Source organism: Aspergillus piperis (genome assembly GCF_003184755.1).
Source record: "Aspergillus piperis CBS 112811 unplaced genomic scaffold BO85scaffold_2, whole genome shotgun sequence".
In the NCBI taxonomy this organism is placed as follows: domain Eukaryota; kingdom Fungi; phylum Ascomycota; class Eurotiomycetes; order Eurotiales; family Aspergillaceae; genus Aspergillus; species Aspergillus piperis.
The window spans coordinates 3,141,381-3,161,094 of NW_020291592.1; the positions used below are offsets into that span (position 1 = coordinate 3,141,381).

The 19,714-nt window shown below is 47.9% G+C and overlaps 9 protein-coding genes across 9 annotated transcripts; 6 read left to right on the forward strand and 3 right to left on the reverse strand.

The window, feature by feature from the left end:
* Positions 1 to 380: 380 nt before the first annotated feature.
* Positions 381 to 1,207, forward strand: BO85DRAFT_445918 (YukJ family protein). Its single transcript, XM_025659381.1, has one exon. The coding sequence runs from the start codon at positions 462 to 464 to the stop codon at positions 1,152 to 1,154; it is 693 nt and encodes a 230-aa protein (XP_025520434.1). The 5' UTR covers positions 381 to 461; the 3' UTR covers positions 1,155 to 1,207.
* Positions 1,208 to 1,321: 114 nt separating this feature from the next.
* On the reverse strand, positions 1,322 to 2,873 carry BO85DRAFT_435099 (aldehyde dehydrogenase family protein; the record flags this gene model as incomplete). Its single annotated transcript, XM_025658501.1, has 3 exons — positions 1,322 to 1,945; positions 1,998 to 2,777; positions 2,844 to 2,873. 3 exons carry the CDS (start codon positions 2,871 to 2,873, stop codon positions 1,322 to 1,324), a joined length of 1,434 nt encoding a protein of 477 aa, XP_025520435.1.
* A 950-nt stretch (positions 2,874 to 3,823) lies between these two features.
* On the forward strand, positions 3,824 to 5,373 carry BO85DRAFT_517006 (NAD(P)-dependent alcohol dehydrogenase). Its single transcript, XM_025664877.1, has 3 exons — positions 3,824 to 4,219; positions 4,268 to 5,040; positions 5,093 to 5,373. Exons 1-3 carry the CDS (start codon positions 4,027 to 4,029, stop codon positions 5,237 to 5,239), a joined length of 1,113 nt encoding a protein of 370 aa, XP_025520436.1. The 5' UTR covers positions 3,824 to 4,026; the 3' UTR covers positions 5,240 to 5,373.
* Positions 5,374 to 8,215: 2,842 nt separating this feature from the next.
* Positions 8,216 to 8,833, reverse strand: BO85DRAFT_137944 (uncharacterized protein). The gene is made up of 3 exons (XM_025654051.1): positions 8,726 to 8,833; positions 8,304 to 8,667; positions 8,216 to 8,245 (listed from the first exon to the last, which is right to left on the reverse strand). Exon 2 carries the CDS (start codon positions 8,598 to 8,600, stop codon positions 8,343 to 8,345), a length of 258 nt encoding a protein of 85 aa, XP_025520437.1. The 5' UTR covers positions 8,601 to 8,667; positions 8,726 to 8,833; the 3' UTR covers positions 8,216 to 8,245; positions 8,304 to 8,342.
* A 913-nt stretch (positions 8,834 to 9,746) lies between these two features.
* Positions 9,747 to 11,434, forward strand: BO85DRAFT_390184 (uncharacterized protein). Its single transcript, XM_025656762.1, has 4 exons — positions 9,747 to 10,515; positions 10,571 to 10,890; positions 10,953 to 11,210; positions 11,277 to 11,434. Exons 1-4 carry the CDS (start codon positions 10,119 to 10,121, stop codon positions 11,319 to 11,321), a joined length of 1,020 nt encoding a protein of 339 aa, XP_025520438.1. The 5' UTR covers positions 9,747 to 10,118; the 3' UTR covers positions 11,322 to 11,434.
* A 745-nt stretch (positions 11,435 to 12,179) lies between these two features.
* Positions 12,180 to 13,471, forward strand: BO85DRAFT_517009 (uncharacterized protein). Its single transcript, XM_025664878.1, has 4 exons — positions 12,180 to 12,304; positions 12,368 to 12,728; positions 12,792 to 12,915; positions 12,968 to 13,471. The coding sequence occupies exons 1-4, from the start codon at positions 12,229 to 12,231 to the stop codon at positions 13,325 to 13,327; spliced, it is 921 nt and encodes a 306-aa protein (XP_025520439.1). The 5' UTR covers positions 12,180 to 12,228; the 3' UTR covers positions 13,328 to 13,471.
* A 790-nt stretch (positions 13,472 to 14,261) lies between these two features.
* On the forward strand, positions 14,262 to 16,044 carry BO85DRAFT_413836 (cytochrome P450). The gene is made up of 3 exons (XM_025657623.1): positions 14,262 to 14,382; positions 14,442 to 15,554; positions 15,617 to 16,044. The coding sequence occupies exons 1-3, from the start codon at positions 14,335 to 14,337 to the stop codon at positions 15,947 to 15,949; spliced, it is 1,494 nt and encodes a 497-aa protein (XP_025520440.1). The 5' UTR covers positions 14,262 to 14,334; the 3' UTR covers positions 15,950 to 16,044.
* Positions 16,045 to 16,962: 918 nt separating this feature from the next.
* BO85DRAFT_456456 (Zn(II)2Cys6 transcription factor domain-containing protein) lies at positions 16,963 to 18,093 on the reverse strand (the record flags this gene model as incomplete). Its single annotated transcript, XM_025661446.1, has 1 exon — positions 16,963 to 18,093. The coding sequence occupies one exon, from the start codon at positions 18,091 to 18,093 to the stop codon at positions 16,963 to 16,965; it is 1,131 nt and encodes a 376-aa protein (XP_025520441.1).
* A 606-nt stretch (positions 18,094 to 18,699) lies between these two features.
* Positions 18,700 to 19,693, forward strand: BO85DRAFT_517012 (RTA1 domain-containing protein; the record flags this gene model as incomplete). Its single annotated transcript, XM_025664879.1, has 3 exons — positions 18,700 to 18,865; positions 18,928 to 19,176; positions 19,248 to 19,693. The coding sequence occupies 3 exons, from the start codon at positions 18,700 to 18,702 to the stop codon at positions 19,691 to 19,693; spliced, it is 861 nt and encodes a 286-aa protein (XP_025520442.1).
* Between the last annotated feature and the right edge of the window lie 21 nt (positions 19,694 to 19,714).

Here is a 19,714-nt window from a genome sequence, read left to right on the forward strand (position 1 = left end):
GGCGGGCCAAGCATTGAATTCGTCGGGCTGGTTGGCTGGCGGGGGGGACGGGATGATGGATGCCCGTCCCGCCGCCCGAGAGCTAAGCTAAACTACTAAGTAGTGGCTTGCACGTGGGGAAAGCCCGTCTCCCGCTTGGCTTATCGCTTGCATTTGGATTGGTTGCGATCGGCAAGAGATAAGTTAGTAAGTAGTTGGTTGATGTGTCGATTTTGTACTTGTCTTATCTATTGGTGGGTGAGTGAGTGAATAGTGGCTGGCGTGATCATGATGATGATGAATTAGGGTGGGGTGGTACATACCCTAGGTACTAGGTAGGTTAGTAGTATAAAGGAGGGGGTTTGTGTTCCCTTTCCCTTCGCTGTAAACAGCAATTGAATCCCACTACACACATACACCAGAACATTCTCCAAAACAGACCGTCTAAAGGACAGAAATCCTTCATATCAACTCCCAACAAAATGACCATCCCCCACTACGGCGTCTGGATCGCCCAACCAACACGCTACACCGCCCAAACCGAAGAAGAAGATCCCAAGTCGCCTCACATCTACCTCTACTTCAAAGACTCCTCTTCCTCTTCCTCCTCAAGCAAAGACTACGAAGCCGCCATCAACGTCAAATCCACCGGCAAGGACTCCCGTCTAGTCTACTGGTTCGACCGAAACTTCACACACCCAATCACCGAACAGCTATCCACTCTCGACGAGGGATTTCATCTGCTGAAATCCTATTCCCACCGCAGTCGTCGACACCAGGAATCCTCCTCCAAGCTGCGGGGTCTGGACTTCCTGCGCACCAAGGGTCTGGTGGATATCAAGGCCGGCGCTGTTTTGTCTGAGGCTGATACGGGACCGCATAATGCTGTGCTCGAGGCCTTGGAACCTATTTTGAATGATGCGATTGGGAAGAAGGCGACGGTGTATATTTTTGGGTCGTCGTATGGGTCCGGGATTCATGATGTGCATATGAATCAGGGGAGTGCGCCGTCGTATGAGAATGGGATTTATGAGGATGGGGCGCTGTTGTTTAGTTTTGAGGATGGCCATTGGGAGGCGGTGTTTTTGGCGTTTGCGTCGCAGGAGATTCCGACCGATGATAAGGGGGAGGCGGAGGAGGGGAGTAAGTCGTTGGCTAGTATTTTGGGGCAGTAGATGTGATGTTGATGTTGTTGTGTATGAAGTCTGAGGGGGAGTGCCATTCGGTACTAGGTTCGTGGTTTCGAAATATGATAGTGATGAATACGTATTATCATGGTAGGTTCTTGAAATATCACTTGTTGAAATATCTCCAGGGTCTATGTACAGACTATTTCCCCAAGTTAAGCCTTCTTCACCCACAACATTTGAGACTGGGTATAACTCTTCAGCCCCTCCAGACCCCATTCGCGACCGTTTCCACTCGCCTTCATACCACCAAATGGAATATTCGGTGCAACCTGGAAGTGGGAATTGATCCACACCGACCCGGACTCCAACTGAGTACCGATACGTTGCGCGCGATCCACATCCTTGCTCCATACCGAGGCACCCAGACCCGTATCGGTGTCATTGGCACGAGCAATAACGTCGTCTTCGTCGGACCATTTCATGAGCGGAAGGATAGGACCAAAAGGCTCTTCTTGCACCACTCTGGAATTGTCGGGAGGGTTGTCGATAATAGTAGGGGTAACAAAGTAGCCCTCGGATTCAGTGATAGATCCTCCAAGGGCTGGTTTAAGGTTCTCTGTTTGAATAGAAGAGAAGAGATCCTTGAGCTTCCCGTATTGCATTTCATTCTGTACAGGGCCAAAGAATACGTCGGGTTCAGTGCCATTTCCGACTTTGAGGTTCTTAGTGAAGTTGACAAAGGCCTCAAGGAATTTGTCGTAGATCTTTTCGTGGACGTAGAGACGCTTGATCATCATGCAGACCTGTGCCGAAACGAGGAAACTCAATGTGGCAATCTAATCTCGGTTAGCCTTCAATGGATTCTGCCTGATAAGAAGACGAACATACCTGCGGAACGACCTGCTCAATGTCCACATCCTCACAAACAATAGCAGGATCATTTCCTCCCAACTCCAAGGTAACGGATTTCAAGGTATCCGCACAATGGCGCATAATCCTCTTTCCAGTCTCCGTTGATCCCGTGAAGCTGATCTTGTTGATTCCCGGATGCGCCGTCATCAATGGCCCAATGTTCCCATCATCACTCAATACCTGTACCACACCGGGCGGGAAGATTTTCGCCGCCAACTCCCCAATCTTCAACGCGCAGTACGGTGTAAAGGGTGACGGTTTAATAATGATACAGTTGCCTGTATAAACGGCCGGGGCAATTTTCCCTACCGCTAGCAGCAAGGGAAAGTTCCACGGCACGATGCCTGCGACCACACCCATGGGTGTAAAGCGTTGAATGACGCGCTGGTCATCAGTATCTTGGAGCACTTCATCGCTGAGTTCGAGTTGCGGAATTTGTTTGCACCATGTTCCGGACATGCTAACTTCGATGGCTGCTTGGCCGTGCGGCTTGCCCTGTTCTTGAACCAGGAGAGCCGTGAGCTCCTCAGCGTGTAGATCAATGGCCTCACCTAGGGCGACAACCTTGCTACGGCGCTCGGAGGGGCTCAATTTGGACCAAGTTTTGAAAGCGTTCCGGGCGCTATCTACAGCACGGTTCAAGTCTGACGCAGTGGAGACGGGGACGGGTGGATTGGGCTTGCGCGTGGCCGGATTGAGGCTGTGGCGAGTTGCTGATGTGGTTGTGAGTTCATTGTTGATAGTGTTGTAGAAGGTCTGTAAAGAAATTAGTCATTTTGTGTCGAGGTATTATAGGGGAGATGGAATGGAATCGATACGTACAGTGAAATCAATCTTATCCAAGGAACCCATTTTGATGTGTAAGGTCACGTTATAACTTCAGGCAAAAGAAATTAACATGCTATTTTTCTTGAAGAGAAGAGATTTCTCTGTCTTATAAGTTCGAGATATGAGCTAGCTGAGCTAGCATTTGTAGCTTCGTATTTGTATCTTGGCTGGCTGGGTTACCCCTCAAGCAACTCCACCTTCAGCCCCCAGGTGGGGATAAAGTGGGAATTATGGGCCGCTTGCCGTCCCGACGAATACGAGAGGCGTATACCGCGTGACGACGCGTGACGGCAGGAGCACATCACGAAGTGATGCTAGCCCGGGTATCCGTGGTGTAGACTGAATTATGGGCACTTTCTGATCGTCGGGATCAATGGCGTCTCGGGAACGACCCGAAAATAGGGAATACGGGTTTCGCGGGGCCCCGCGCCTCACCAGATCACTAAGCTTCCTTTCAACACATCCGGATCGAGATTCGGCTTAGTAGGTAGTCGACGGCAGATCAAATCGGGAGTTGTAATGCCTTACGCCCGAAAGCTAGACTAGAGGATTATCGTGAACCCCGCAGGATGGAGATCTGCAAACGGATCAGCATCTGAAGGCTTGGCTGCCTACAGATCCACGTCGTTCTTGTCACGCCCGCCAATAAGAGTGTAATGTTTAAGCAGAGATGTGAGGAGTCACATCAAGTTGTGCTTAGAACGGCCCGTTGATTCGGTAGGGTTTCTATCGGCGACAAGAAGCATAGGTATATCAGCCCATTGTACGGAGTATGAATACTCCACAAAAGATGTTCGCTTAGTTGTGAGGCTGGCCTACTACTTGGCGGCGCATCAATAGCTTGTAATGAAAAGAGTACACATTTGATCGCTAGTGGCGTGCTTAGTAAACCTTAATAAACTCTCCCCGCAGTTCAGAATCCGGGGCCTGCTGCCTATCCCTGGTTTTCGGATATAACCAAGGGCCGGATCCAGAACACGGCAGATGCAGGAGAGCTTATTGGTATACCTCACAGTCGTCATCGGGCTCAGTTTTGGGGTATGTAAAAAGATATGAAGCAAGACTGACACTTAAGTAGAAAGAATGTCCCTGTTATTTGGCCGAACATGGTTGAATACACCTCCCTTTGGCATTGAGAAACCTCTTTCCGTTAACTCTTACCTAATCAACCGAAATTATGGCTGCGACCGCCACAGCACTGGTGATGAGAGAGGTTAATAGTCCTCTCAGCTTAGAGGACATACACCTGAATGATCTGAGATCCGACGAAGTGCTTGTCGAGATCCATGCGACAGGCATCTGCCATACCGATCTCTCTTGTATGAACGGACATCTACCTGCATCTGCTCCATGTGTATTTGGACACGAAGGTATGCTTGACCCGATTGGTTGCCCGTAACCCGCTAAGAGTCGCCCAGGGGCTGGCGTTGTCGTGAAAACCGGCAGCAGCATCACACATCTCCATGCTGATGACAAGGTGTTATTGAGCTATGCTTTCTGCAGAGATTGTGAGCAATGCACCAGCGAACATCCAGCATATTGCAAACAATGGGTACCGAGCAACTTCGGTCAACAAAGGTCAGACGGGAGCTTTACCCTCTCCTTCCCGAACGGAGACCCCTTGCGTGGAAATTTCTTCGGTCAGAGTTCCTTTGCCAGTTTGGCCATTGTGCATGCATCATGTGTTGTGAAAGTGGATCCTGAGTGTCCACTGGATAGATTCGCGCCGCTAGGCTGTGGCTTCCAGACTGGGGCAGGTGCAGTTATGAACACACTTGATGTGCAACCCGGAACCAGTTTAGCTGTCTTCGGTGCTGGATCCGTAGGTATGAGTGCTATCATGGCGGGGAAAATACGTGGTGCAAGGACTATTATCGCCGTTGATCTAAACCAGGATCGACTAGACCTAGCGAAAAAGCTTGGGGCAACACATACAATTATGGGATCTGGTGAGGACCTTGTCAAGCAAATCCAGGCGATCTGTCCACCGCTTGGAGTGCAGTATGCCGTGGACTGTACCGGTGTCCCGGCAGTTGTTGAGAATGCTATCCAGGCGCTCGGAACTCGGGGGAAACTGGCAACTGTTGGTGCTTCAACACCCGGGAAAACAGTCAAGGTCGATCTATTCTCACAACTGGTCTTTGGTCGCCAGTACGTAGGATGCTGTGAGGGAGACGGACAGCCTGAGAAGGTAAAATGCCCCTGCACGATAAGAGACATCAGCATTACTAAGAACACTCTAGTTCCTGCCATACCTCATTGAGCAGAATATCAAAGGTAATTATCCCATCGAGGAACTCATCAAGAACTATCCGGTTGAGAAATACGATGAAGCAATCAGCGACATGAAGACTGGAAAGACCTTGAAGGCAGTGCTACTGTGGAAGTAGGATTCTGGCCTCCGAGAAGTTCCATAGCTGCCAGAATGCAATGACTTAGAATATTCGATGATAATAATGATAGAGTTGATGAATTTGATGGAGCTGTTGCAATGCGGAGTAAAGAAGCGATGACTGAAACCGTCGAAGAGAGCATGGAGCCTGATCATGTGATTCACACATCTACACAGATAAGACATTTGATGAATATACGACCAGTCAGTTTGTTATATGTTGATAGAACAAAATACTCTGTAATATCATTCTGGTGCCGCATCGCAATAAACTAGATCGCAAGGTTCTCTCAAAATGAATGAAAATCAACATAAAGAAAGCCCTATATCCGCTGCAGATACTTGACAATCTCCAAACGATCCTCCTTCTTCGCCAAGTCCAAAGGTGTATGTCCATCCTCGTCAATGCTGTCAGGATCGGCCTTACTCTGTACCAGAAGCTCGACACACGCAAAGTGCCCTTTCTCGGCAGCTGCATGCAATGCAGTCTTACCCCGCTGACAATGGACCGTGAAGTCAGCTCCGTGGAGTAGTAAGTATTGCACGACCTTTATATGACCGCTGGCAGCCGCTTCAAATAACGGGGTGTCGTTTCTAAATCTAGCTTTGGCATTGGGATTGGCCCCTGCTTTGAGAAGCAGTCGTGTTAATCCGTTGTGACCCATCCTGGCAGCGTAATGCAGCGCGGTAAGTTCCCAATCGTCGGTTGTGGTGTTTGGATCACCTCCCCTTTCAATGAATTTCTTCACCGATGGCATATTACCAGCTTTAGCTGCTTCTACCAGCCTTCTTCCGTAGTCTTTCCGGAGCCGAGGGTCAATTGGCTGCTGGGGTGGTCGTGAAACAGGCGGTTTTGGAGAACTGTTTCGATCTGCTCGTTTCTTTTCAATGTCAACATTCTTTGGTTGTTGACAAGGCAGCTCAACCGATGCAGGTGCAGGTTGGAAAGAACGTGCTGCCTGTGTATAACTTGGTGGAGGTTCGCAAGTTATTGGTGGTTGTTGTTGTTGGTGAAACTGCGGTTTATGGACGGAAACGTTCTGGGGATGATTTCTGACCCCCGGGCTGCCCCCGTGTGCTGGAACACCCAGACTGATATTTTCCGGTACCTCAACCTCAGGAGGGCTGGGTGAAGCCATAGCTATGTGATCGTTGTTAGGACATTACACAAAGGAAGAGACAAAGTAGATGGGGTACACACCATCTGGGGAGACCGGGCCCTCAATCAGAAGCAATAGGTCTTTTGTGTATGCAGCTGCAGTAAGCGCTGCATATCCCTGCCACAGATCATTCTTATGGGAGTCTGAGTAGTCGCAAATGCGTCGAATGACAAGACACTCGAATGCTTCCTGATAATTTCAAAATTAGCAACAAACATCATGACACTAATCGTGGTACCTCCACCACTTACCAATGCACCCGCTGCTTCCATCTCGAAGCACAGAATGTTATGCTTTTCTCTAAGCCGCTCCCGAAACTTCCCGTTTCTGATGACCTGGTTCCCCGAACCAATAAGTCCGTAGTGAATGCGTGGTTCGTTCGTTTTCCGTGCCCTTCGGCTGATCACCATGCTGTTACTGCAATTGGAGCAATCATCTCCAGACACATGGTCGTAATCCGCACGGTACAGGACATCATTCACCGTACCAGGGTGGGAGAAATCATCCCACATTTTGGGATATTTCTCCAGTGCTTCGTTGACGGCACCCGACAAATCGTTATCGATCATCATGTACCTTGCCCTCATAACGTTAATGGCTGCCAAGGCTTTCCGTGCTGGTTTTCGAAGAACTCCAGTTGTAGTAATATCTTCGTCCAGTCCTCGCTTGCCGAGATCGTACTGCAGCACGCCAGGATACCCGGCAACTGGAGTGCTGACCACCACATCTCCTAAGCGAATATCATTGGTTCTGCTTGGCACACCACCTCCGATACCCACCAGCAAAGCGAACTGTATGGCGGGAAAGGCACGTTTCATCATGTTTGCGGCAAGGGCTGCCTGAGCGACTCCATAGCCACCGGCGGGCAAGACGGCCAACACAACGTTATGACCACCGATCTGACCAAACTCATATTGGTCATCGTCGAACCGGATTTTAAGGTCAGATGGTCTGCCATGTCTCGTGTCTAACATGGCTGTTGCTGCCGTGAGCTCGAGCGCTAAGGCGCAGACCCAGCCCACTCGATAGTCGGCGCACCGTAGTGATTGTTGAGGGCCGTGTGCGGGCATAGCTGTTTCATGAGAAATCCAGCTGAGACAGAAGAATATGAGAGGCAACTTATTGGAAAGGAAGTTGAGGGTTTGTCTCTTTCTTGCGAGGGGAGTTTCCGACTTTTGTAGTATGTTTGTCGGTCTGCTCAGTGTTGGGCCGCAAAGCAATCCCATCCCCTTATCAGCAGTCTTTGCCAGCTAGTTGAGAGTGTAACTCAGCTTTACAAGTGTTCGGGCAGCTATACGTTCACAAACATGTGTCCAAGTCTGTTGTCAACTCTCGGAATCTCACGGAAAACAATCTATGGCTTCCATGGCGTTCAGAAAGTATACATGAAACAGTTAGAGCGATGGCGCCTGAAGTAACGGGTTTGAGATTTTCTTGAAAGGTTGTGTGGTGGTCTTGAAAGATATCGCAGAAGGTTGAGCATGCACTAAAGTAATTTCAGGAATGCTTTTTACTTTTTGTGGTATTTTGCTTTCATCTATATTTAAATCATTGTTATGATTTATGTTTGGTTCCTCTCCTCATCCCCTGCTGCTTACACTTGAGCCTGTATGATACTACATTGCTGATCTACAGGCCGTCTACGTATATTGATGAGCCAAATCATAACTGCATTGGACCTCTATGAACAGAAACGAATTGAAAGCACTAAAGTTGTAACAGAAACGGTTGCAAAACATGTATAAAGCGAGTATATTCGGAGAAAACCACCAACTCAACCACTATAATCACTTGACCATACTTCCAAGGAACCATAACTGCGCTGGGGCTGTCCAGATAGACCACTGTAGTTAGGTTAATCAAGAACGCTTCACAATATGTGTAGGACTGGAAAAGGCTTACCTCACACCTCCTGGGCCTGACGTGAGCCCAACAAAATGTTTAGGGCGTTTTGTCCAACTCTGAGGCTAAGGCCCGGCCGAAACTCTCAAACATATCTATAGCCATAGTCTGTGCTAGGTATGACACCATATACTTCTTGTATTTGTCGTTCGACCTGTGGAAAGCTTGTAGCTTCTCGATAGTACAGTGCCTGATCAGATGACTTTGCAATAGCTTTCGGAGAGAGTCATTCTTGGCCGCAGTTTGGACCTCTGCCAGAGCGTCTTCAACAATTGCTTCTTCGGGCCCTTTTGGCATAATGTACGTGGAGATGATGGGGAAGTTGTACTAGTTGAAAGATAGAATATGACTGTTGGAAGGTTTTCTGAGCAATTGTTAACTTGTCGGTGCTTGGACGGAAAATAAGTGAAGGTAGAATTGACCAGAATTATATATCCTTCACCAACATATATGTTTATCCGAGGTCTAGGATATTCGAAAGGTAGATATTGCTGGAATGGTCTCATCGTTGAGCGATGTAGCCCAGAGAAGCACGAGCGCCTAACAAGCAGACAGCGTGTACGGGTACATTGCGGTCATTAACCGTACAACTATCAGATCAATGCCAGAGATCTTCAGCCTCGGAGGCTGAAGAAATTTCTGCTTGCTTTGGTCGGGAATTGGGAGGTGGTTTAGGGCACGAAGCACATAGTGATCCCCGAGGTAGTCAGCAGTTCATTGTCTGATTAGGGTATTTGGGCGTGATTGCATTGGCATGGAGAAAACATGAAACAAACAAAAAACTGGCAGGGAGTTCACGCAGGCAGCTGATCAGGAGCGGTGTGGATTGGTGTGCCTCAAACAAATGCATCTTGCAGTTAGGGCCCTTACTGGACACCAGCCGGAACATTTGCTGAAAATAATTTGCCCATTTGCGGACACACTGCATATCAACTGGGGGTATGCCAGCAGAATGGCCGACGTGTCTCCACGCTATCGGGCCACGGAGAGTTTGCCCTTTATCTTATTTGTTCAGCGCAAGGCTGAGCGTTGTGTCTAAGAGCGTTGATTGGCCACTAGTCAAGCACTGCATTTTGCTTGCATGTAATGTTATGGTTCGGGCAGGCGATAAGTAGTGATGTCATCAAGTTTCATCAGACTTCCAGATGTCTTCTTCACATTAGCAGATACGAGTCAGGTGCATATCGACAGTAACAGAGGGTGAGCACATCTGGCGAACTCAACCTTCGAATCGGCCACATAAAGCCGAATATGGAGGCAGAGTTGAAGAGCAGCGACCGAAGTTCCGACATCAGGCATCAAGACAGCCTGTTAGGCTGCTCCAGAATATGTTGTCAGGAAGGACTGTACTCATTTGTAGGCCATATATCGCCATACATTGGGAACGGAAGGTTGCTTCTCCGCGGTTGCCGCGCAACGTCGGGGGGAGAATGTTATAGTACATGCATGATATCATAGGTGCCCCGCCGCGAGCCCCGCCCTGACCCCACCTGTCAGTTGTCGTTTGCTTCGACACTTTGTTCCATATTCATTCTTCGGCACCCAAAAATTCCTCAGCCGCTTCTTGAGGAACGCCCTACAACCTCTATACTAGCATGAAAGCTGGCTGCAGGATAATTGGGCTCCCCGACCATCAGTCACGCGCACACGATATATGGCTACCTTATCAGGGTATTGTGTGCTGGCAACCTTGCGGCGATGACATTAAAGATGTCGGGCCGAAGGCAGAAAAGATGGTCGAATACATGGAGTCCACAACTATAGCCAACATTCAAGAAACCAGCCACGATCACTCCCATTGTCAGGCCTTCAGTCATGGGTTCGGAGTACAGTGATGAGTATGATGGGTACGAATCCTCGAGTGTCGGCGACGAGCACGAAAATACTATCAATGAGATTGTTGCCGAGGTTGTCGATCAGTTTCTCACCGAATTCAGTAGACATCTCGGATATCAACAGCCCGAAAACTCATCACTATCGCGCTCGTTGGCGCCCAAGATACCGGAGACTGAGGAAGAGTATCGACAGTATGTCTGGGGTTACATCGAGCATTATCTCCAGTCATATTACCAACCCGGAGATCCATACGTGGAGGAACTAGTGAAGAGTGCGGCTGTTCGTGCGAAGGATCTCACACAAAAATACGACTTGGAACCCGGAACCACGCCGAAGTTGGCCGTCATGGCCTTATATGACTTTGTGATCCTCTGCGGTACGCTTCTACCCCTCAACAGATCCCCTGTTTCCACACTAAGCTTTTGAGTTAGATGACAGCAGTTCAATGAAAATCAAAAGGGGTGCTCGTATACGGGCTCTCGAAGATACTTGTCAACGTGTTGCTGAAATTGCCAGCGCTATACAAGACCAGGACGTGTATCTTCGGTTTTTGAACAGCACAGATGACCGGCACCTGAATAAGCTGTCACTAACTGAGATCAGAAGCCATATGAAGAAGGTCAAATATTCTGGGTGGACGAGACTGGGAAACGCGCTGAGAACCAAAATTGTCCAGCCTCTCATTTTCGATCCATTGGAGAATGGCCTTTCTGTGAAGCCGGTCATTACTATCGTCATAACAGATGGACACGTGAGTTTTACCAATCTCCTGCAAAGTTGTCATTGGACTAACCAGTACATGATTCACGTTAGCCAGATGGTGAGGATGAGAATTGCTTTGGTGAGACCGTCTTGGAGTGCAAAAAGAGATTGACCCAGCTTTCCAAGCAGCCAGCGGGTGCAATATTTCTGATCTCACGGGTCGGCAATGATGCCAATGCAGAGAACTTTTTAAGTAATCTCAGGATGAACAAGGAGTTACAAGAGATGGTCTATTGTTGTCAAGATCAGCTGGATGAGCGGCGGGAGGTGTTCCGCAGAGCTGGCGGAGATAAACCATATTCTTCGTATGTAAGTATAACCCATCTTGCTTCTGCTCAATATAGCAACGTCACAATTTCTAACATCTTGGTACAGTTGATTAACTTATTCGTCGCTGCCCTGGATAGCCAGACTAAGTGAAGTAGGTTATAGTGACCTCTGCCTTTTCGCATGAGAGTACATTCTTTGTAAATAATTCATATCCAGACTGCCTTCTCGTATGTTACCGTATTTACATTGTAATGTATATTTAGAGGAACAGTCAAGTCACTACTAATCACCTGACAATGTATAAGAACCACACCGGCTTCTTTTGCAGATGCAATGCAGCCGTAACTATGTCGCGAGGCCTGTGCTGCAGGAAGCTATCGCCCGAAACCACCCAATTCTGATGTAAATGTGATAAGTCGATCTTTAGTGTGTATACTTAGCGGAAGGAGTAATTAATGTTAAATGGATAGTTATATTTACTCTCTGGAGTTATCTATTTATCTATATTCACATCAAACTATGCGTATGATGCCAGAATGTAAATACTGAAAGAAATACTTTATTGTGATGGCATCATAGTCTCTACAATGGGGGTTAACTTTTTTTTCTAGTGAACAATCATCTATTAGGATAACATTATGTTTATTTACTCTTTTCTTCCTAGATTTGATGTTTTAAAAAAAATATAATTACTTTGCTGGGCGTCAGCATTCCTGATATCTAGTAAACTTATATCAAGGATATCATGCGATCATACAGTCTAATTTGATTACCATGACATAACAGACCATTCCGAACATTCACCTTAGCACAATAGGCAGATATCACAATTATTTCATTAATATGATATAATACAGACACTTCCGTCTGAAAGTGTTAGTGGTCTGTACAACCGGAAGATGCCGTGCTATCTAAAACCAGCGTTTGTCTCACCTACGATTTTTCTCAAGTCTGGCTCAGTAGGTGTCATCGCACGCCTCTTATCTCGCTGCAACCTACACAAGACCATCAACATATTGGCTGACAACCTGCTAATCTTCTTCCTACACTTCAAAAGATGTCGATAACCATTCACTCCCAAGTAGTCGAGCTTGACTGCTTAATACCTAGAGTCGTTGACTCTGAACGCGAAGGTATCTACTGCAGACTTCTTTTTTTCTCAAAATTCAAATACGCTCTGCTAACGCATGAATCAGATGAAGATGTCCAACAATTTATCCCCTGGGTCTTCAAACAATCAAACCTTATGGACTGGGACTGCACACAGAGCTGGCCGGAAGAAGAGCTTCTCTTCAAGACCTTGTTCGCTCAACTCGTCGACTATATAGAGGACCAAGGACATGGAAATATGATCTCAGAGATCTTGTGCAAGGAAACTGGGATAACCAATATTTTGAAACCCAGCGAGATAATCACGTTACCTAGGAAAAGTTGGAGGGTCGGCGACAGGTCGAATCATGTGCAGTTCCTCCACACGCAGAGCCATGTCCTTGGCAACTTGATGCGAAGCATCTATCGTAGACTTGAGGGTTTGGATGATGAAGCGCCGAGGCTTGGGTAAGTGATACATACATTTTATATTGGATGGGTATAGTTAGCGTGATGGTAACATATCTCTAGTGCCTTACCATACCCACGTGATGTGAAATATGTAGTGGGAAGGTTGCAATATGCTGCCCGATTAGAGGGTAATATTCATGTTGGGACTCGAGCTGAATTTATACCGGTAGTCTCTTTTACTGGGGTAGGTTTGTCGGTTACATCTTGGGGAAAGACGGCTTTCTAATGGAATACAGTGGTACAAGGGACAAACTTGGAACGACCTTTTGACAGATACAATTTGCACTATGTTGGGGCATCTGAATATGAATCTGACACATGGTTCACATGGCGGGGTCCAGAGCCAAGAAGTCTTTGTTGTTGGCCTCCATGGACCCTATCTTCATATATGCCGGGGATTCTTTCCGCGAGATCGGATTGCTAGGGTCTATCAACATGGATACTCGGATGAGGAGAAGTTTGATTTGGAGTTTACGCGGGGTTATAACCTATATCTCAAGGAAGATTGGCTTGAGGCTACACGTGCGTTGAGCAGATTGCTTCGATATCTTCTTAGTGGAAAGGCAATGGTTGCGGCTGTGTACAGAAAGGAGTAGGATGGATGGAGGGGGGGATGTTTGGTGTCCTTAGATATATTGGCTGGTTGGAAAGAATAAAGCGGCAAGTAGTCGAGCTAGCATCTTCAGAAGGCTATCAGGGGCTACTCTAGAAAGCGGATGTATTTATTGCCGCAAAACCCTAATATTTGACTCGCTTGTGCATTTTCCAGTTAGGTATTCTCGCGAAATCGTAGCATAGACATGGCTAACTGCCATATCGGCTCGAACAGCTCGACTAATCAAGGACAATGGAGAGCAGGGCGCGAGGTCATCTACTTTAGATGTGTTGTCACCGGATGATTATCGAACGGCAACTCCTGTGCTCATAGCTCTTTATTGCCCTCACTTAAAGACATGCATGCCTGACAAAGTTTCTTCTTTCTTTGGTGATTGCGATCTCGAACATGAAGTGCGGGGATGGAACAATCACACTTGTATTGTACATGCCGACCGGAGACACTTAAGAGCTAGTGGCAACGCAATGATGGTGTTATGACAGCGAAACTTCTTGCGCAAACGATATGAATACTCAATCTTGGTCTTTAACACACCTCTGCTTGCTCATTGACAAGTAATTAAAGTCCAGAGCGAAGCAAGCACACCTGTGAGATCTCATAATGCTTGTGGGACTGCTGGCCCGCCCAGGTGTGAGATGTGACATGCGGACCACCAAGACGTAAGCATAAGCACTAGTAAATCAGTACTCTCGGCACACCCAATCAGTGATCACATATCTGAAATGCCAAAGTCAACTAGTCCTACATAAGTATTCGAGGTGCAGTTGATGCCTCTCACTGCACCAGGCTGTTCATGCATGCTGGAAGCCTGGAACACACCGCCCAGTCGCATTGCCCTGTTCCCCCATTCTTGACAATTAAAAAGGGCCCCCAATCTGCCCCCCGCCAACAGAGGGGACATTGCCAGATGATTAGCAGCAATCAGCCGCATTTAAATGATCCCACCCACCCATCAATCATGATTCATCCAGCTATGCATCCGTCGCAATGGTGCTCAACGTCTCGGTCTACGCGACCGTCGTAACGATCGTGCTGGTACATTATTCTCTCGGCCTTCAATTCCCTACTAGTGATTATGAACTAATCCGTTCCAGCTGCCCGTTCTCCTAGCAATAAAACGGCTCTACTTCCATCCTCTCTCCCGCTACAATGGCCCACGGCTCTGGGCGCTGACGCGACTCCCTTATATGCTCGCCTTTCGGTCGGGTCGACTGGCTCACGACATCAAAAGATTCCACGTTATATATGGCGATACTGTCCGCGCGGCCCCAGATGAGGTGTCATTCCTGGATCCCGATTGCATCAAAGACATCTACAGCCGTCGTCCCACCAACCCACATTATAAGGCGCTACCCAAGGATCCGATCCGCCAAAAGCCCCCACAACCTGGTCAGCCTGGCGACATTCTGGACGTGGAAGATGAAGACCACTCGCGTATCCGGAAAGCATATGCTCCCGCATTTAGTACACAGGCCTTGAACGCCCAAAAGCCACTGGTAACCTCATACGTCTCTAAAATGATCGCCCAGTTAAAGTCGCGGGCAAATAGCTCGGACCCATCGAGGAGAATAGTTGACCTTCAGCGATGGATCACTTACTGCACGTTCGACATCATCTGCACACTGAGCTTCGGGGAGGATTTCGGCTGTCTTGATAATGACAGTTACCACGAATGGGTCGGGATGGTGGTTAATTCCGTGAAAGGCAAAGTGCAGATTGCGGCTTTTCGCTTTTATCCATGGCTCTTTAACTATCTAGTTAAGAGCTTGCCAAAATCTGCCCAACTGATGGTGGAAAGACATCAGGCCATGACTAATGAGAAGGTCCAGAAGCGTTTACATACAGCAGTAGACCGACCGGATTTCTTCTCATACCTTCTCAAGTCGAAGAACGAGCTGACAGAACCCGAGATGGAAATTAACGCGGGCACCTTTATCTTCGCAGGAAGCCATACACTCCAGTCCTCACTCACGGGGATCCTGTTCCATTTACTGAAGAACCCCGAAGCCCTGGCCAGGGTAACAGAAGAGGTTCGGAGTAGTTTCCCAGATGAGAAAGATCTGGATGCGAACAAGCTGTCGAAACTACCAATCTTGGACGCAGCCATCAAAGAGGGTATCCGACTAACCGCGCCTGTGCCGTTGGGGATTACAAGACTTATTCCCAGTGGGGGGCATACCGTGTGTGGAGAATTCTTCCCCGGAGGTGTAAGTGTCCATGACGCTTCTGAGGACCCCTCAAACACAAAGCTAATGCATCAACAATACAGACCAAAGTATCATACAACTCATGGGCTGCAGGCGTATCCCCCCGAAACTTTGCCGACCCCACCAATTTTCATTTGGAGCGGTGGTTGAACCCAGATGAGGGTCGCTTCGCAAACGATCGGCGCTCTGCGATACAGCCATTCTTGCAGGGGCCGCGGGACTGTATTGGACAGAATCTGGCACGGTTGGAGATGTCGCTCGTGATCGGATATCTGATTTATCACTTCGATTTTGTATTACCAAATGGACGAGAGGCTCTGGGGGAATGGGAGGATCAGGAGACTTATGCTGTGTGGATGAAGTCACCTCTTATGGTGGAGTTGGTTGCGCGTTGATTTATCTCAAGACAAGACGCTAGCAGGAGCGCATTTGAATATAAAGATAATCAGTTTCACGAAGCGCAGGATGAATTTGATGGTTGTGCAACATGAATATACGAATAGTATGTAGTTCTGTTTGCAGCTCATCGTGGTCTGAATAAAGATGAGCGTGGTCTAGAAGGTTCACCGCTCGGCGTGGTCTAAAACCCCATAAAACTTGAATATTTCAGGATGCTTCTTAACCACGATGAGCTTGAAATATACAAAATCAATGAAGGTTCCACTAATAATAAAAAGTTTAAATAGATATTTGATCGCTATAATGTCTTGCAATGACACTCCTGAAATTTTTTCATTGAAGCGAGAACAGTGGAAAGGTAGAGTGTAGTATTTAGTGATTTAGTTGAGTTTTGACCACGCTGAGCTACAACCCAGTGTTATATTTTAAAGGTGAGCGTGGTCTAAGGGTGTCTTTAGACCACGCCGAGTCAATTCCAGACCATGCCGAGCTGCAACCTGATTTGCAACTCACCTATAACCTTGACCATGATGAGCTTAAGAATTCAAGAATCGATAAACAGTCCTCTGGAATGAATCCTGATAAATACACAAACTCGCCCTATTAACCAAAATACACCTCAAACTCCTCAGTGAATCTCAGAATGGTGGGATTGGGTTATTGAGTCTAGACCATGCTGAGGTATTCTCAAGTAGCACTGAGCCATTAATGAGTAAGACCAAGCTGCCGGACATATAAATCTTATTGGCAGAAACACGCAGATGCAGCCGAGTCTCTTAGAAAGCATGCCTCAAGTATTTTCCCTGGCGCTTGGGTATATGTGACTGGTGCCCATTGGAGGAACCTGGAGCTATGAGGAAAGGTACTATGCGACCTCTCACAGTGGACCTCGTTTGATATCTGACGAACAGGTGCTTTTGAGAAGATAGACAGTCTGGTTCCATACCATGCGACCGTGTAAGATACCTCGATCCAATCTTCCTATGAAGATGGACTGGACGACTGAGCGTTATGACTGCCGCCGTATAGCTTCGCGGGCCCAAATAAGCTCTGGCCCAGGATGTGGTCCCGAACGATACAAAGCGGTATTCACCAAAAACGCACCCCATCCATCCAACCACCAATTCTCAGCCATCAGCTCAAGCGCAACGCCATAGTGAGCAAGTACCGCCAGTGCCGTGGGATGATTTGCCTGCAACAAATCCAGGTACTTCACATTTATCACGGCAGGCCATCTCATCATAATGGAAGGAGCCGGATTTGCTACACCGATTGCCTGTTGCAGTAGATCAAGGAATTTCTGAACGGATTCTTCAATCACTAGGCTCTCGCTATCGTAGCATCCCGAACGAGAAGGTCGTTTCAGATTGTCATATATGTCCGATACGCGATCATATAGTTCCCGCGCATGCGCGGTGTTCGAATCTTCACGCGACTGCTCGCCAAGTTTTAGTAAATCTCTCATACCGCCTGCTTCAATCCATGGGCGAGCCTGTCCCACTATTGAAGCCACTCCCCGGATTAACATGAAGACCTCAAGAACAGCCGACGGATGCTGAGCTCCTGGGTCGACCTTTGGTCCGTGCGCAGCAAACGAGAACATGACGACGAAACATGCAAACGCGAACAAAGCATGGCAGTTTCCCGAAGTCACGTTGTTTAGAAGAGGCTTACACAAAGATAGCGAAATGTTGTTGTGTGTCATGGCGGCCTCGGTGTACTTGTGTTTTCTCTCGACGGGGCCATGGTGACTTAGGTGAAGTGCAGATAGAGCCAATAGACTGTGCATCAAGAACGGATGCGATAGAGCCTCCTGTGGGACAAATTCCCGCAGAACCTTCTCTGTGGATTTGTCATGCACCAGTGTCCGCACGGTCGCCACGTGCCAGTGGTTCAAGAGCTCCAAGTCCAGCAGTGGGAGTTGAAAGCTTTCGTTTCTCGGAATGAGATCAACACGGGTACTAGAGGCAGCAAAGCCGTGGTGCAATGTTTGGGGGGTGAACTCGCCCTCGAAGGAGCATCTGATGTGCTTCTTATGGCACGAGCTGCAAATAGGTCGAAACTCGTCGCATTTTATCCGACGATGTTTGCACTGGGCACAGCCGTGATGAGATTTGGTGTGAGACCGTCGAGATGGCATGCCATTTACCTAATCTCCCTAGACCATGCAGATAGCAACCGTCGCTCTGTGCCGATATGGTGCGCTGCTGGAAGCGAAGTCTGGGGAAAACCCAGCGTCTCGGCGTTTGGGCCTAAGGCATCTATCTTTTTCGTAAACTATCCTTTTTTCGGAATGGTTTTCGAAGTGGCCTCGGAACCTTTTCTTCGCAGCGAATCAGCAATTGCCTTTAATTCCACCCATCTATTCTTGTTCCCCTGGCTGTGAGATGAACGGTCTGCATAACCACGGAAGCGCAGCAACAATCATCGATATGCCCAAGTCGCTGGCTAATAAGGATTCGATCTCAACCGAACTTCAATGACTAAGCGTATAGCCTGCAGAGATTATGCTCAGATCGGGGACGCGTCCAGTGGGACTTGAGGGCCTTTGCTATCTCTTGGATAACGTTTCTCTTTCTGAAAAGGGCATAGTTTTCGAATGGATGATTATGCCCACATCATACCGAAATGATGCCTTTTAAAGCTGGCCTGCCCGTGCCCCAGACTTCTCCGCGCTGAACTGCATATTTTTGTCAAAGGGAAACGTTTGAAGTAGTCCAGGGAGAGGGGACTCAAGTTGATCCAAATGGGGCTTGCAATTCGTTCCGGCTTTGAATACTACTATTATTACCCGTCTCTAGCAGCGGCGGTGATATTCATCATCTGTTTCGTGCTAACCACGCTCTTGCACACGTTCCAGCTCATCCGGACGAAAACATGGTTCTTCATACCGTTTCTCATTGGGGGATACTGTAAGCAAGATGAACTGCACACAATGATACTGAGCCTTTCTAACGTGGTTCATTCACTGCAGTTGAGTTTGTAGGCTACTGCGCCCGTGCCGTCTCTTCCAACCAATCCCCCAATTGGACCCTGGGCCCTTTCCTGATCAACTCACTGCTACCTCTGGTTGCGCCTGCTCTCTTCGCGGCTAGTATATATATGGAATTGGGGAGGTTGATCGTTGTTCTCCATGCTCAGAACTACAGTCTCATTCGAGTGAAATGGTTGACCAAGATCTTCGTCACCGGTGACGTTCTATCATTTCTTCTTCAAGCTGGAGGTAGGGACAAATCCGCAGTTGCCGAGCAAATGCTACGAACACTTGCTAAATTCTCAATCTTCTACCCGCAGGAGCTGGTCTCATGGGTACTCACTCTCAAAGCGGTGCTCAAAACGGGTCGCATATCATTGTTGTCGGACTCGTCGTCCAGATTGTTTTCTTCGGTTTCTTCATCATCACCACCGCAATTTTCCACCGTCGCATGCTACAAAATCCGACGCCGTACTCCCTTGAGATAAACTGGAAGAAGCTTATCTGGGTGTTGTACTCAGCTAGTGTGCTCATCCTTGTGCGGTCGATTTACCGTCTCATCGAGTATATCGAAGGGTTCGGAGGATATTTGCTTTCTCATGAGGCGTACCTTTATGTATTCGACGCTTTGCTTATGTTCGCAGTCATGCTGATATTCCATGTCGTGCACCCGAGCGAGCTTAATGCTTGGTTGAAGTCGGGCGGGCTAGTTAGCAAAGGGTTTCGCTTCGAAAGGCTGAACGGGAACGCGATACCAATCAGTTGATACTATGTTTATTATACAATA

Excerpts from the sequence above, each read along its gene's own strand:
- BO85DRAFT_445918 (XM_025659381.1), top strand. The coding sequence starts at position 462 with ATGACCATCCCCCACTACGGCGTCTGGATCGCCCAACCAACACGCTAC.
- BO85DRAFT_517006 (XM_025664877.1), top strand. The coding sequence starts at position 4,027 with ATGGCTGCGACCGCCACAGCACTGGTGATGAGAGAGGTTAATAGTCCT. Across the intron at positions 4,220-4,267 it reads ATGTGTATTTGGACACGAAG|GGGCTGGCGTTGTCGTGAAA; the intron begins GTATGCTTGACC and ends AGAGTCGCCCAG. Across the intron at positions 5,041-5,092 it reads GAGACGGACAGCCTGAGAAG|TTCCTGCCATACCTCATTGA; the intron begins GTAAAATGCCCC and ends AGAACACTCTAG.
- BO85DRAFT_137944 (XM_025654051.1), bottom strand. The coding sequence starts at position 8,600 with ATGCCAAAAGGGCCCGAAGAAGCAATTGTTGAAGACGCTCTGGCAGAG.
- BO85DRAFT_390184 (XM_025656762.1), top strand. The coding sequence starts at position 10,119 with ATGGGTTCGGAGTACAGTGATGAGTATGATGGGTACGAATCCTCGAGT. Across the intron at positions 10,891-10,952 it reads TCGTCATAACAGATGGACAC|CCAGATGGTGAGGATGAGAA; the intron begins GTGAGTTTTACC and ends GATTCACGTTAG. Across the intron at positions 11,211-11,276 it reads ATAAACCATATTCTTCGTAT|TTGATTAACTTATTCGTCGC; the intron begins GTAAGTATAACC and ends ATCTTGGTACAG.
- BO85DRAFT_517009 (XM_025664878.1), top strand. The coding sequence starts at position 12,229 with ATGTCGATAACCATTCACTCCCAAGTAGTCGAGCTTGACTGCTTAATA. Across the intron at positions 12,305-12,367 it reads CGTTGACTCTGAACGCGAAG|ATGAAGATGTCCAACAATTT; the intron begins GTATCTACTGCA and ends CGCATGAATCAG. Across the intron at positions 12,916-12,967 it reads CGGTAGTCTCTTTTACTGGG|TGGTACAAGGGACAAACTTG; the intron begins GTAGGTTTGTCG and ends AATGGAATACAG.
- BO85DRAFT_413836 (XM_025657623.1), top strand. The coding sequence starts at position 14,335 with ATGGTGCTCAACGTCTCGGTCTACGCGACCGTCGTAACGATCGTGCTG. Across the intron at positions 14,383-14,441 it reads CCGTCGTAACGATCGTGCTG|CTGCCCGTTCTCCTAGCAAT; the intron begins GTACATTATTCT and ends AATCCGTTCCAG. Across the intron at positions 15,555-15,616 it reads GAGAATTCTTCCCCGGAGGT|ACCAAAGTATCATACAACTC; the intron begins GTAAGTGTCCAT and ends TCAACAATACAG.